At 40.2% G+C, this 16,567-nt stretch overlaps 1 protein-coding gene across 5 annotated transcripts in view; it reads right to left on the minus strand.

Moving 5' to 3' along the window:
- Window positions 1-580: 580 nt before the first annotated feature.
- The window catches only part of AHR (aryl hydrocarbon receptor), a 143,481-nt gene continuing 127,494 nt past the window's right edge, over window positions 581-16,567 (minus strand). For 2 of the 5 annotated variants that reach the window (XM_073677849.1, XM_073677851.1), the window contains exons 11-12: window positions 7,501-7,590; window positions 581-6,105 (exon numbers count right to left, since the gene is read on the minus strand). In XM_073677849.1, the coding sequence (XP_073533950.1) occupies window positions 5,938-6,105; window positions 7,501-7,590 (258 nt within the window). In that variant the 3' untranslated portion in view covers window positions 581-5,937. The remainder of the gene's footprint in view (window positions 6,106-7,500; window positions 7,591-16,567) is intronic. The other 3 variants (XM_073677850.1, XM_073677853.1, XM_073677852.1) reach the window with 3 other exon arrangements.

Here is a 16,567-nt window from a genome sequence, read left to right on the forward strand (position 1 = left end):
TAAAGACCTGCCTCCAGAGAATCCTGTGAGGAACACATCCTTGGTAAGGACCATAAAAGTAGCACAAAATAAAAAAGCTTATTTATGGAGCTATATGTCGGATTTAGCAGCAGGAATTAAACGAGAGAAAAACTGACCTCTTTTGACCTGGTGACGGGTCCTCTAAACTTTTCTGAATTATCCAAAAGAATTTTAGCATACAATTACTTTTTAAATGCCATGATTTGTGTGTGTAGAATAATTCTGACATCATCCCAATCAAATCCAGTCCATACGATTGTCTTTTTATTAAACAATATAAAAAAAAAACCAAAAACACAAATGTGACTTTTTTTTTTTTTTCATTGTTTTCTGCCTCCTTTTTAAAATTACACAGAATACAATTTTATCTGAAGGATTATCTTCTGCCATATGCTGGCAAATAAACTTTCAGTATTTCTTACATAGAAAGCTGCTTTTGTTCATTACATATAAGTTACACAGCACACACAATGTCATCACTTTAACATATACATTTTTTTTTATTATTATTTCAAACATTGTTGCATCAAGTATTGATGCATCTACAATTCGAAGAATCTTTTGAGATAAAAAAAAAAAAAAAATACAAAGTATTCCTCTAAGTTTTTTTTTTTTAAAACTTTTGTGTCTGACAAGACCGAAACAAAAAAAAATGTGTTAGGTAAGTCTTGAGATCACAAAAGGCGACGATATAAGAACATATAATTGTGTTTATACTTTACACCTTATTTAGAAATAAAAAAAAAAAAGGATATAATTCAGCAGGTATAATAACAACATTAACAATTAGCACACTTGGTTATGCTACAACTCAAAGCAGCCTTCACGGTAATTTTTATTTTTTTAATGTTTTTGCATTTTTGTTCAGGACTCAGATTTGAAATAGGATTTTTTTTTTCGTTTAAGACCTTTCTTTGCTAACGATTGCTGTGGTTTGTATATAGAAAAGTAAGATGTCAAATGCAAGCAGTAAGTAAAACAGTTAGAAGACGAGTTTTTATTTCTAAGTATGTTCGACAGTCTTGCATTTTGGGCATTTTAGTGTAACAGGCTGAGGACGGAGCATCTTCCGCCTTAATGACGCTCTAAGGACAGACAAAAATTAACAGTGCTCCAAATACAACATAACTGAAGCTTGGAAGATAACGCATACTAAATGCCACCAAGGAATCCTTCATTCCAAGAAAGCAGGGACTATATTCAAGTGCAAAGTTAGTGAGGATTGCTGTATCTTTACAATGTATAAAAATCGACTTTTTTTTTCTTAAAACAAACAAAAACAAAAAAAAAACATAACGCAAATCTTTTACTTTCATTCATTACACTCTAAACGAAGAAAACCAAAAAAAAATCTCAATACTGTTTCATTTTCTACTGTACAAATAAACCCTAATGCAGATGCCATCCTCGGTGACTGGACAGGCTGACATGTAAAACATTGCATAGAGTCATATATAGATATATATATATATTTATATAACATAAAATAATACGAAAAACAAGATAAGGCACAGGTTATTTTCCTGGTGCTTGGAAAGACTTTCACTATATCACTGCAATGTTGGCTTCCCAGCTTCACGAGGAGAAATGAGCAGGTACAAGATTTGTATAGATTACAAAACATTGCTCTGCTTATAGCAAATCAGTCTTTGAAACCTGTTTTATACAAAATGAAGATACATGGATGAATATAAATGGAAGATTAAAGGGGGTGGACAATGCCTTATTGTTAGACGAATCCCCTGGTAATATTGCTGGGGGCCCCACCAGCAGGACAACTTTAATCTCCTGGGAAACAGGTAGAGCGCTGCTCCAGGGAATACTAAGCATTACATGGTGCACACTAATCTCATAGGGCTGTCTGCGTAATGTGCAGCTGCGCTGGGTGCTCACACCGAGGACCACCCCAGTTATCCAAAACCAGATATAACCCTCAATGAGTTTCAACAATTCTTAATAGGGATGAGAAAATAGATATGCCTTTGACTACACATTATTGGGTCACGGTGAAGCCAATATTTTTCTTTAAAAGGGGTTGTCTGGGACTTTAAACATTGATGGCCTATCCTTAGGATAGGTCATCAATGTCTGATGGGTGGGGGTGCGACACCTGGCACCTCCGGCGGAGATCAGCTGTTCTCGGTGTAAGCAGAGGCTGGAACTGCTCAGTTAAGGGCAGCTCTGTCGACGGATGGGTACAGAATATCCACCCCCTATTGATATCAACAGGGGGCGGGTGTGCAGTAGCCGGTTGCGGCCACTATATAGTTGACGCAGCTGTGCAGCTCCATCCACCGCAGACACCGGGAACAGCTGATTAGTCAGGGTGACAGGTGTCGCACCCCCACCCATCAGACATTGATGGCCGATCCCAAGGATAGGCCATCAATGTTAAAGTCTTCGACAACCCCTGTAAAATATTTTATATCAATTGGTGAATCAGACATTTTTACGACAGTAGCAGTTTGTATTGCTTTCCTCTCATATTATAATACAAAGATGAAAACTTCTTGTGTAGATCTGGGAAAACCAAGAATGAATTAATGGTTAACACACGGGGAGATTTACTAAACAATAAGCTCTAAAATTCTGGCTCAAATTATGCAAAAAAAAAAAAACAAAGTACCTAACCTATATGCAGTACACCAAGATCTCGATTCATTAAGATTGGCATTTTGCACGCCAGCCTGAAGTGTGTGTGGCGTAAGATTTGCCACATCCATTAATAGGCACATGCCTTTTAAAGAATTTGCTGCATCTTTCAACTTGCATGTTCTTGGCCAGGACCTGGCGCACATTTTTTGCTGTAATTTAATTCCCCTTTGGAACGCAAATTATGATGGTTTTGACGAGTTGGGTCCGAAACGCACAGTCCACTTTGGCGTTTTTACGCCAGTTTTGGCCAGGTTTGCCAAAAGTTGGAAAAATGTTTTGCAACTTGAAGTTGCGCATACATTTTGTGTCATTTCAAAGAGTTTTATGCCAGAAAACTAGTAAACTCCTTCATGAATCAGGGCCCAAATTTGTTGTGTGTTTTAGATACTTTTTAAAACTCAGGTTTGAAAAGTGTCAGGAAAAAGTGGAGTTAAAAAAATACACCAGATTAATGGCATGTCGAGCCGTGGTGTACAGAAAAGGAAAAAGGTCTACAATGTCCAGCAAGATGCGGCAAATTCATCACACAGCATGCGGCACTTTCGTCTAGTGTCTTATCTAAAATTGGGATAGTATTAGTAAGTCTGCCCCAATGTTCCAAAAAGCTTTTAACTGGGGAAATATCACTGATCCTACCTGGAAACAGTGAAGGCAAAAGGTAACTACTGATTGACATAACCTGGATCTACCATTAATATCACGGCAGATAAAATTAAAATTTATTAAGTACGGTAGGTGACTTCATTTACGCAATGATAAAAAGCTAAAATATGCTCTACCCTTGAGAGAGACATATTTAGACATTACTTACTAAATGTTACTAGAAGTAAAATAGTGCACCCTAGAATCCTACAGAATGCTATGAGACGCCAAAATAAAGGGATTAAAAGTAGTTAACGTTATAACCATATAAAAATTACTTTAACATTATAATAAATTTGAAACTGAAAACTAAGATAGAAATTTACACTGTACAAGATATAAAAAGTGATTGCTCTCTAACGGGAGGTGACCCTGTCCCTGTAGCTTTGCTAAATTACCTATGTCTTTGTTAGGACCCCATCCTACTTCTACCAAAGCATATGAGACATCTGTTGCTTTTATACATTTTTTTTAAATTGATTTTTTTTAAAATAAATATAACATGCTGTCCTTAGGCAATGTTCACATTTGCAGTCTATAGTTCAATTCTGGTATTTTTTTTTACGGCAGGTATTATTTTTGAAAGCTGGTTAGAAATTCCAGATTGTTAATTGGGTCTATTCTGAAACCAGTTTGGACAAATCAGCATAGCGGTTATGGCTATATTATTAAGATAAGCCAAGATGCTAATGTGAACAGAACCTTACTGTACTTTTTCTACTTTGGTCTAAAAATGCAGAATAGCTTTAAGCTATATTAACAGTTATTGGGAGGAAAATTTGTTTCTAAAAGTATTGCATAAATCCACTGACTCTATAAGCAAAACAGAGGCAATTATAGTGGCAGTACCACTCATCCATATGACGATGCAAAATATCACATACGAGCATGTTATAAATCATGTGTCTAGCTATACCTACATGCAGAGTAGCGAGAGACCATGTTTACCAGCGGAAACAGGGATTTTATTGGAAGCCAGTTGAATATGTGGCGCCATTGGATATATTTTAAAGTAGAAATTGAATAGAAGAACCTTCCTGGCCACAGATCGCCTCAAGCTATCACATTCCCAATTATGTCAAATTCGTTTGGAGTCTGAATCTCCTCTTACGAGTTATTAGTCCTTAGTTGAAGTGTAGTGCCGGAATAAAGAGAAGACTGTGGTTTTCGCTTAGGTGTCAACATGGGCAAAATCTTATGATCTGATTATCATAAAATGAAATGAAATGCATAGTTAGATTTTGATTGTCACCATAGTCTTAGTCATTCTAAGTGTCTCTTTGGGTCAAGTTTACGAAAATGGATGAATATTCATATTACCTAAGTGATGCTCTGGCACTTTGCAAAAGTGAAGCTGTGGTCAATACAAGTAAAGGAGGCAACTAAGGGTCTTTTCATGCAGGGCTGTGGAGTCAGAGTCCATTTTGGTGGAGTCAATATAAAACGGACCGACTCCGACTCCTAAAATATATAATAAATTGGATACAGTAGTTCAATGCAGTTTGTGGGGAATGTATTTCCATAAGAATTTGGGAAAGTTATGAAATGTCCTATAAATGTCTGTCCTATTCCTGATCTAAGGGTCTAGACTTTTAGCTGAGATGAATCTGTGCTACAGTAAATTTATCACTTAAACATGAGCCATGTATGAGGGAGTCGGAGTCGGTGTCATGGAAATTGAGGAGTCGGAGGTTTGGTTTGCAGACTCCACAGCCGTGTTTTCAACGAAACAGATCAAAATGGAGGGGTAACACAAGAACTTTGCTCTTGGGGTGGGGGTGGGTCTACTTGAACTTGCTCTATTAACATCACTGTGAGCATTGTGCTTCATGGACTTTCATTAAGGTCTATGATAAAGGGTGATTTTACATAATTACAGCCAAAAAGGTGCATTAACTATACACTATATCACACAACTGGATGACAGATTAAAAAAAAAAAAAAAAATAAAAAAAAAAAATATATATGTCTCACTAGCCAAATTAAATTCCAGTGGTGGAATAACACATCACAACTACTTTGGGATATAGGCATTAAAGTGACACATTCTAATCCAGTCTATCAGACAGTGCAAAGTGGTCAAGACACAGTGAATCGCACTGTCACTTTAAAAGTAACTGAATTAGTTGGGGAAATGTTTAGATTTTTTTTTTTTTAAATGCATAAAATTAGTTAAAAGGTAAGAAAACGCTCTCTTTCTATAAAATGGTAAAACATACCATTAGTATTCAAAGGGCAATAAGTGCTCTACAGAGGAACAAATTTTGTTGGATAGCAGTGAAAGGGTAAATAAAATGCTCGCCTTATCTTGTTATATATTACAGAACTGTATTGCAAAAATACATTGCCTTAAAATTCCACGGAAAATTATATGTTCTTTTAATAAGTTGGGAAAACCAAAGCTTTTCCTCTTCTCCAAAATAAGCTCTCTCTACATCCGGATGTGGCCTGGCCAGTCCAGTCCAATGAGTGAGCTGTAGGTGGCCGACCAAGTGCAAATAGCCCAAATAAACTTAAGGATGTAATGTGGCTTTTAAAGCATTTTCTGCATCAAGTCTTTGATTATTGAGGCCAACAGAAACACACTCACAGTGTGCGCAGAGGCTGCTCTCCTCACATTTACAAGAACCCACTGGACGGTAAGTCAGGATATAGTTTGGAATTTGCGGGAAGATGATGGTGATGATGAGACGGTAGATGAGTAGCAGTCTGGGCGCTACCTGCCACATCCATCGGTGCTGTGTATAGTTTGTTCACATTTCCTCCATCAAAACCATTTTGAAACTGCTGAAAAATAAAAACAGGTAACGTGACTATATAGATTGTAATCAGAAAATGACATGCTAATGAAGTAAACATTTATTTTTGCAGGTTTTATGCTTTTTATAGTTCCACAATATCTTGAAATTAAAGTTGGGCAAAAAGATTCACAGTGGCAACATTAACAGCCTGTGGCCACCAGATCAGAGGCCGGTGAACCTCCTCCTACCGGTGAGGATGCTCTTCTCACTAATAAGCCACAGTTACATCACGCCTACTAATGGCAAGAGGCGCTGGGTACGCCGGCAGCTAGGAGATTCGCAGGGCTCTAGTCCGGCAGCCACAGAATACCTTTTTGCTCAACTGTACTTGAAATGTTCCAGTTTTTACACTGACCGCTAGGACAATCACAAGACTCGGACACTTCTTGTTTTCGGTAACTTATTGGTAAGCTTGGTACCAGGGGCGGACACAGACTGTAGTGGGCCCCTGTGCAAGAAATTTTTGGGCCCCCCCCCCCTCCCTTCATAAGGCAACAAAGTTATGTAAACATAACCCCCCCATGTGCATCTCTCACCCCCCCATGTGCAGCTCTCATCCCCCCCATGTGCAGCTCACCCCCCCGTGCATCTCTAATGCCCCCCCGTGCATCTCTCATCCCCCCCATGTGCATCTCTCATCCCCCCCATGTGCATCTCACCCCCCCCCCGTGCATCTGATTCCCCCCACTCCTAGTTAATTAATTGTATTTAAAAAAAATAAAACTTGTTATACTTACCCCCATGCGATCCCTGCAGAATCCTGGCGCTCGTCCACATCGCTGCCACCAGGTTCTCCTGACGTTCGGCCATGTGACGGCGCCACATACATAGACAGCAGCTTTTATTTTGGCCAAAAGATTTTTAAAGCCGCCACCACGATAAGGTAGACTCTTCTGGCCGGGCCCTACTCTAACCTATTAAAATTTTCTTAAAATATCCAATACTCTTTTTAGATATATTTTTATTTAGTTTTCTTTAAGGGAATGTGTCATATACATTTTTTTTTAAAATGATCAATAATACCACATACAGGGAATACCGCCACATCATGACCAGACCACATATTACCACAACATAGTGACCGAATAATACCACACAGAAGGGAGAAAAACTGCCACACCATGACCAGACCACATATTACCACCACATTACTAATATTACCACCACATTACTAATATTACCATAAGTGTCATTATACACGGGAGCTCTATACATGGTATGTATAATGTAAGTGTCCAGGTAATCTAGTGATCACCAGTGACATTATACACAGGAGCTCTGTATATAGTGTACAGGTAATACAGTGATCACCAGTGACATTATACACAGGAGCCCAGTACATAGTATATAGTGTAAGTGTACATGTAATACACTGACTCACTGGTGACGTCTCTAGGTGAAGTCCTTCAGCTACGCTTTTCTCCTTCATCCAGCACAGACCGCCATCACGTCTTCCAGCCAGGACTCGTCTCTGCATAAAATAACACAGTTATCTAGAGCACATTCTCCAACTTCTACATTACGCAGCTGAATACAGACGTGCATCCACCATCAATATATGGTTAGTTATTATGCAACCTACCATTCCAAATATAATTGTAATCCACCACGGTGCCCCCATTAACTGTAAATAGGCACTTAATATATAATTTAATTAGAACCTCTACTCTTTCCGCCAATTTGTTACCAGTTACACTCCTGCATCCGCAACGCCCCCTACTCTATACTTCCTGCTCCCCGCATTCATTATTTACATGCAACCCCCTGCCCCAATTCATTATATCATGTCCGTGCTCTCCCCACCCCATCATCATTTACTCTCCCCCACCCCACATTCACTATGTGCAGCTCATTATCCCCCTACTCCCAATTCCCCCATGTGCAGCTCTTATCCCCCCCATGTGCAGCTCTCAAACCCCCCCATGGTGAGCTCTGAAACCCCCCCCATGTGCAGCTCTCAAACCCCCCCCATGTGCAGCTCTCATCCCCCCCCCATGTGCAGCTCTCATCCCCCCCCATGTGCACAGCTCTCATCCCCCCCCATGTGCACAGCTCTCACCCACCCCCCCATGTGCACATCTCTCATCCCCCCCATGTGCACATCTCTCATCCCCCCCATGTGCACATCTCTCATCCCCCCCATGTGCACATCTCTCATCCCCCCCATGTGCAGCTCTCACCACCCCCCCATGTGCACATCTCTCATCCCCCTCACCCCCATGTGCACATCTCTCATCCCCCTCCCCCACATGTGCACCTCTCATCCCCCTCCCCCACATGTGCACCTCTCTCACCCCCCTCCCCCACATGTGCACCTCTCTCATCCCCCTCCCCCACATGTGCACCTCTCTCATCCCCCTCCACCACATGTGCACCTCTCTCATCCCCCTCCACCACATGTGCATCTCTCATCTCCCCCCCCACATGTGCATCTCTCATCCCCCCCATGTGCATCTCTCATCTCCCCCCCCCACATGTGCATCTCTCATCTCCCCCCCCCCACATGTGCATCTCTCATCTCCCCCCCACATGTGCATCTCTCATCTCCCCCCCACGTGAATCTCTCATCCCCCCCCACATGTGCATCTCTCATCTCCCCCCCCCCACATGTGCATCTCTCATCTCCCCCACCACATGTGCATCTCTCATCTCCCCCCCCCACATGTGCATCTCTCATCTCCCCCCCCCACATGTGCATCTCCCATTCCCCCCACTCCTAGTTAATTGTATTTAAAAAAAAATAAAACTTGTTATACTTACCCCCATGCGATCCCTGCAGAATCCTGGCACTCGTCCAAATCGCTGACACCAGGTTCTCCTGACTTCCGGCCATGTGACGGCGCCGTCACATGACCGGAAGTCAGGGGAATCATGAAGGCGCTGCCGCAGCAGCGCAGCGCTGAGATGTCCTGGACCCGGCGCTTAGCATGGGGCCGGGGGCCCCATGAGGAGAGAGATGCACAAGAGGGGGGCCCCCAACGGGGCTCAGAGGGGGCCCCTACCGGCCGGGCCCCATACTGGAGTCAGGACAGTCATGCCCTGATGGCGGCCCTGCTGGAGGCTGGAGGGGCCCCCTCTCCCTCGGGGCCCCCGTTCAATGAACGGGCTACACGGGCGGTAGTTCCACCCCTGCTTGGTACTTTATCAATCAACTATGTAGTTTACAATAAACATTTCTATGTCCTAATTATTTTACAGCTATTTCCGCCACCTCCATGGTGATGGGTGTTTATCATTAATTTGTCCAGGTATACTGACGGGAAAAATCTTGTAGGATTGTTTGACATGTTCAATGAGACCGTGGGTTTATTTTGGGAGCATTTACATGATAATCAGTGATATCACTAAAAACGCAGAACTCGCAAGGCTATACACTAAAGAATACATTCAAGTAGGCAACTGAGTGAGCCGCATCCCAACATCCCAAATTTTAAGACGTTGTATGTTCCTGCTCCAGACATGGTGGATGCAGGCTGTTTAACCCCTTAGTGACCGAGCCAATTATGTCCTTAATGACCAAGCCAAATTTTACAATTCTGACCACTGTCACTTTATGAGGTAATTACTCTGGAACGCTTCAACGGATCCCCCTGATTCTGAGATTGTTTTTTCATGACATATTGTACTTCATGATAGTGGTAACATTTCTTTGATATCACTTGCGCTTATTTGTGAAAAAAACGGCAATTTGGCGAAAATTTTGAAAAATTTGCAATTTTTAAACCTTGAATTTTTATGCCCTTAAATCAGAGAGATATGTCACACAAAATAGTTAATAAATAACATTTCCCACATGTCTACTTTACATCAGCACAATTTTTGAAACAAATTTTTTTTTGTTAGGAAGTTATAAGGGTTAAAAGTTGACCAGTGAGTTCTCATTTTTCCAACAAAAAGTACAAAACCATTTTTTTTTAGGGACCACATCACATTTGAAGCAAATTTGAGGGATCTATATGACAGAAAATACCCAGTGACACCATTCTAAAAACTGCACCCCTCAAGGTGCTCAAAACCACATTCAAGAAGTTTATAAACCCTTCACGTGCGTCACAGAAACTGAAGCGTGGAAGGAAAAAATGAACATTTAACTTTTTTTCACAAAATGTTTACTTCAGACCCAAATTTTTTTTATTTTCGTAAGAGAAAGAGAGAAAATGGACCATGAAATTTGCTGTGCAATTTATCCTGAGCATGCCGATACCCCATATGTGGGGGAAAACCACTGTTTGGGTACACGGCAGAGCTCGGAAGGGAAGGAGCACCGTTTGACTTTTTGAAAGCAAAATTGGCTGTAATTGAGAGTGGACGCCATGTTGCGTTTGGAGAGCCCCTGATGTGCCTAAACAGTGGAAACCCCCCATAAGTGACCCCATTTTGGAAACTAGACCCCTCAAGGAATCTACCTAGTTATATGGTGAGCACCTTGAATTGCCAGGTGCTTCACAGAAGTTTAACGTAGAGCCGTGAAAATAAAAAAAAACAATTTTTTCCACAAAAATGTACTTTTAGCCCCAATTTCTTTTATTTTCACAAGGGTAACCGGAGAAAATGGACCCCAAAATTTGCTATTCAATTGCTCCTGAGTACGGAGATATCTCATATGTAGGGGAAAACTATTGTTTGGGCGCACGGCAGGGCTTGGAAAGGAAAGAGTTTCGGTTGGAACACAGACTTTGATGGAATGGTCTGCGGGTGTCATGTCGCGTTTGGAGAATCCCTGATGTGCCTGAACAGTGGAGAACCCTGACAAGTTACCCCATTTTGGAAACTAGACCCCTCAAGGATTTTATCAAGTATAGTGAGCATTTTGAACCCACAGGTACTACACAGAATTTGATAACATTAGGTCGCCATAATGGTAATTTTCATTTTTTGCAGGAAAATGTAGTTTTAGCCCCAAATTTATAATTTTTACAATGGATAATAGGCAAAAATGGACCCCATTAATTGTTATGCTATTTGTCCCCAAACGCAATAATGCCCCATATGTCGTCAGAAATTACTGTCAGGCCACACGTCAGGGCTGAGAAGGAAGGAGCGCTATTTGGCTTTTGGAGCATAGATTTTGGTAGAATAGTTTGTGGGCGACTTTTGCCAGAACAGCAGAAAAACCCCAAAAGTGACCCCATTGTAGAAATTACAGCTCTCAATGAATTCATCTACTGCTGCAGTGACTATTATGTAACATCCATGCCAGGTTTTATTCTGGAGAATTGCAAATATGCCAGTTTAGTGCCCATACATTGTGCCCCCATATATTGGAGCGTCCCCATACATTTCTTCTGGAGACACGCACCCTGTAAATTGTTAAGTGCTCTTCCCGCTACAATATTGTCAAACATATGGCCGCTTTCTGTGGTTTAGGCACAGTGGGGCTCAGTAGGAGGGGGGCATTTGGATTTGGGAGCACAGAATTCACTGGATTTTATTTGAAGGGGTGGGAGCTGTCACTTTTCCAGTGTCTTTATTCTACCAGTAACATGGGACCCCCTATAGTCCCAGTGACAGATAACGGACCTGAGAGGGGGCTGGTTTTGTGTGGGATAAATTAGGGGTTTTATTGGTAACGTTTTGGGGTACATAATTTTGATTGCTTCCAGAATAAGACTGGATCGCCAGTCTACGCTGAGCACTTAACGTTGGGGTTTCTGTGTAAATCCCACAAAAATGAGATTCAGACGAAACCCCCGACGGAACCACCCACCATAATGGAGGCAGATGGAGATACTTTGGAGTCCGTTTGACGTCTGCACCGGAGGTCTCCATCTTTTCAGGTGTGCACAGATCTGTGGTCGCCCACATTTGTGCGCTAAAAACAAAAAAAAACCTAAAATGATGAGACGCTGCCAGAAAAGAGACCAGTCCAAAGGGACTACATTGGCCTCATAATAAGTGGCTCCATCTGGAGTTTTGTCTGAATTGTGGTTTTGGGGAATTTACACGGAAACCCCAACGTGAGCGCTCAGCGGAGAGCACCGGATAAATGTAAGCCGAGCCTTATTCAGAATTTTTGGAGGCAGAATGAACAAAGACAGCAGCAGTACATGGATAGTCCTTATTTTTATTTTTGCGCTGTTCACTGTGTGGTATAAGTGATAAGGCACATTTATTCCTCAGGTCAGTGTAATTACAGCGATACCAGATTTAAGGTATATGTTTTTTTTTTTTTTTTTAGGTTTTGCTGCCATCGTTCTATTATGAGAGCTCTAACTTAATTATTTTTTGGTGGACAGCCCTGTATGATGGCTTATTTTTTGAGGGACGAGTTACAGATTTTTTTGGTACCATTTTGGGGCACATAGTAATTTTTGATCACTCTTTATTCAGACTTTTCAGACACAGAATGAACTGAAACCAGTAATTCAGTTATTGTTTTTAATTTTTGCACCATTCACCATGCGGTAAACGTGATAAGACCGATTTGTTCGTCGGGTCTGTACGATTACAGCAATATCAGATTTAGGCTATGTTCACACATGTTGGGTTTTTCAGTGTTTTTTTGCTGAAGATTTTTATGCAAATTTTCAGATGTTTTGCAGTATCATCAAAGTCAATGAGAAACCAGAATTCTCTGTTCACACATCTTGTTTTTTTTGCTGCGTATTTTGTGCCTTGGTTCGGTTTTTGGAAAATAGAGCATGTCACTTCTTGCAGTGTTTTATCACCCATAGGAAGTAATGGGTGGTGAAAAAAACGCAGAAAAAACGCATCAAAAACACACCAAAATTTGCATCAGCGTTTTTTGAGCATTTTTGATGGAGAAATAGAATGGGGTTCTTTTTTTTCGACAGAAGTTTATGTACATGCATAAATAGAGACAGAAGGACAGTGAAAAAAACGCTGAAAAAACGCAGCAAAACCAGCGTTTTTGACTAAACCGATTTCCTACCATAGATCAGTTTTGCTGCACAATTGTGACGTAAAAAACACCCCAAAATGTGTGAACATAGCCTTATAAAAAAAATTTTATGCCTAGTTATTTTTACAGACTAAAAACAGTTACAAAAAAATAATTTGATTTTGCATCGTCCTATTCAGAGAGCTGCAACTTTTTTATTTTATTGCCGAATAAGCTATATTATGGCTTGTTTTTTTGCGGAATGGTTTGGTGTTTTTATTTATATAATTTTTATTTTTTTTTACATACGACTTTTTGATCGCTTTTTTGTGAGTATTATGATGAAAAAGCGTTATTTTTGGCATTTTTTTTACGGCGATCGCCAAAACGGAATAAATAACGTGACAGTTTTATAGAGCTGGTCATTCCGGGCGCTGTGATACCAATTATGTGTATGTTTTTTTTTTTTTCCATTTTATCACAAACGCTGCATTTTGAGCGGCGAAACTAATTTTAGTAATTTGTGCGCTTTTTTTTTTTAATACATACAGTACAGACCAAAAGTTTGGACACACCTTCTCATTTAAAGAAATTTCTGTATTTTCATGAATATGAAAATTGTACATTCACACTGAAGGCATCAAAACTATGAATTAACACATGTGGAATTATATACCGTATATTCCGGCGTATAAGACGACCTGGTGTATAAGACGACCGCCCTACTTTCCTGTTAAAATATAGAGTTTAGGATATATTCACCGTATAAGACTACCCCTTTTCCAACGCATACCAAACACCGGTAAAAATTAAAAAAAAACAGATTTGAATTTAACATGGTCCTTTTTTAATTTAAATTCTTATGACATGCAGGTATATAGCAGGAAAACTGTCACTCATAAACATATTAAAATAGGGGGGACCCCACGTCATTTTTTGGGGGGGTCCCCCATTCTAATAGCTAGTAAAGGCTAGGTATTCAGCTGGGGGCTGATATTAAAACCAGACAATGTGAACTGAGGTCTAAGATGGCAGACATACAAGAAACAGAGGCATGTTCACACTAGCAAAAAAGAAGCAAGACAAAAATATATCTCATACCCTACCATAATTATATATAAATGTAAAGCAAAATTGCATAATAAATATAGGGTACTTAGTGAACTATTTTTGATCAAAAAAAGTATACAAGCCGTCCCACCAGCGGCAAGGTGACCCTAAATTGGGACGGTACCTATACTGCCTATATTAAAAACCTTACTGTATATCAAAGTTGAAGTAATGCATATAAAAGGGTAGACAAATAGGACCGGGTCCCAACTCCAGACCACCTAGGCCCGTGGTAAGCTACATATATACCAATCAGCTCAACAAAGGGCATGCCACACCCTTAAATTGCACAGAATGCAAACAAGTCAAAAAACCAGACAATGTGAACTGAGGTCTAAGATGGCAGACATACAAGAAACAGAGGCATGTTCACACTAGCAAAAAAGAAGCAAGACAAAAATATATCTCATACCCTACCATAATTATATATAAATGTAAAGCAAAATTGCATAATAAATATAGGGTACTTAGTGAACTATTTTTGATCAAAAAAAGCATACAAGCCGTCCCACCAGCGGCAAGGTGACCCTAAATTGGGACGGTACCTATACTGCCTATATTAAAAACCTTACTGTATATCAAAGTTGAAGTAATGCATATAAAAGGGTAGACAAATAGGACCGGGTCCCAACTCCAGACCACCTAGGCCCGTGGTAAGCTACATATATACCAATCAGCTCAACAAAGGGCATGCCACACCCTTAAATTGCACAGAATGCAAACAAGTCAAAAAACCAGACAATGTGAACTGAGGTCTAAGATGGCAGACATACAAGAAACAGAGGCATGTTCACACTAGCAAAAAAGAAGCAAGACAAAAATATATCTCATACCCTACCATAATTATATATAAATGTAAAGCAAAATTGCATAATAAATATAGGGTACTTAGTGAACTATTTTTGATCAAAAAAAGTATACAAGCCGTCCCACCAGCGGCAAGGTGACCCTAAATTGGGACGGTACCTATACTGCCTATATTAAAAACCTTACTGTATATCAAAGTTGAAGTAATGCATATAAAAGGGTAGACAAATAGGACCGGGTCCCAACTCCAGACCACCTAGGCCCGTGGTAAGCTACATATATACCAATCAGCTCAACAAAGGGCATGCCACACCCTTAAATTGCACAGAATGCAAACAAGTCAAAAAACCAGACAATGTGAACTGAGGTCTAAGATGGCAGACATACAAGAAACAGAGGCATGTTCACACTAGCAAAAAAGAAGCAAGACAAAAATATATCTCATACCCTACCATAATTATATATAAATGTAAAGCAAAATTGCATAATAAATATAGGGTACTTAGTGAACTATTTTTGATCAAAAAAAGTATACAAGCCGTCCCACCAGCGGCAAGGTGACCCTAAATTGGGACGGTACCTATACTGCCTATATTAAAAACCTTACTGTATATCAAAGTTGAAGTAATGCATATAAAAGGGTAGACAAATAGGACCGGGTCCCAACTCCAGACCACCTAGGCCCGTGGTAAGCTACATATATACCAATCAGCTCAACAAAGGGCATGCCACACCCTTAAATTGCACAGAATGCAAACAAGTCAAAAAACCAGACAATGTGAACTGAGGTCTAAGATGGCAGACATACAAGAAACAGAGGCATGTTCACACTAGCAAAAAAGACTAAGTTCACTAAGTACCCTATATTTATTATGCAATTTTGCTTTACATTTATATATAATTATGGTAGGGTATGAGATATATTTTTGTCTTGCTTCTTTTTTGCTAGTGTGAACATGCCTCTGTTTCTTGTATGTCTGCCATCTTAGACCTCAGTTCACATTGTCTGGTTTTTTGACTTGTTTGCATTCTGTGCAATTTAAGGGTGTGGCATGCCCTTTGTTGAGCTGATTGGTATATATGTAGCTTACCACGGGCCTAGGTGGTCTGGAGTTGGGACCCGGTCCTATTTGTCTACCCTTTTATATGCATTACTTCAACTTTGATATACAGTAAGGTTTTTAATATAGGCAGTATAGGTACCGTCCCAATTTAGGGTCACCTTGCCGCTGGTGGGACGGCTTGTATACTTTTTTTGATCAAAAATAGTTCACTAAGTACCCTATATTTATTATGCAATTTTGCTTTACATTTATATATAATTATGGTAGGGTATGAGATATATTTTTGTCTTGCTTCTTTTTTGCTAGTGTGAACATGCCTCTGTTTCTTGTATGTCTGCCATCTTAGACCTCAGTTCACATTGTCTGGTTTTTTGACTTGTTTGCATTCTGTGCAATTTAAGGGTGTGGCATGCCCTTTGTTGAGCTGATTGGTATATATGTAGCTTACCATGGGCCTAGGTGGTCTGGAGTTGGGACCCGGTCCTATTTGTCTACCCTTTTATATGCATTACTTCAACTTTGATATACAGTAAGGTTTTTAATATAGGCAGTATAGGTACCGTCCCAATTTAGGGTCACCTTGCCGCTGGTGGGACGGCTTGTATACTTTTTTTGATCAAAAATAG

Source organism: Phyllobates terribilis, unplaced genomic scaffold (assembly GCF_046119375.1).
Source record: "Phyllobates terribilis strain yellow unplaced genomic scaffold, ASM4611937v1 Scaffold_4__5_contigs__length_816908805, whole genome shotgun sequence".
NCBI lineage: Eukaryota > Metazoa > Chordata > Amphibia > Anura > Dendrobatidae > Phyllobates > Phyllobates terribilis.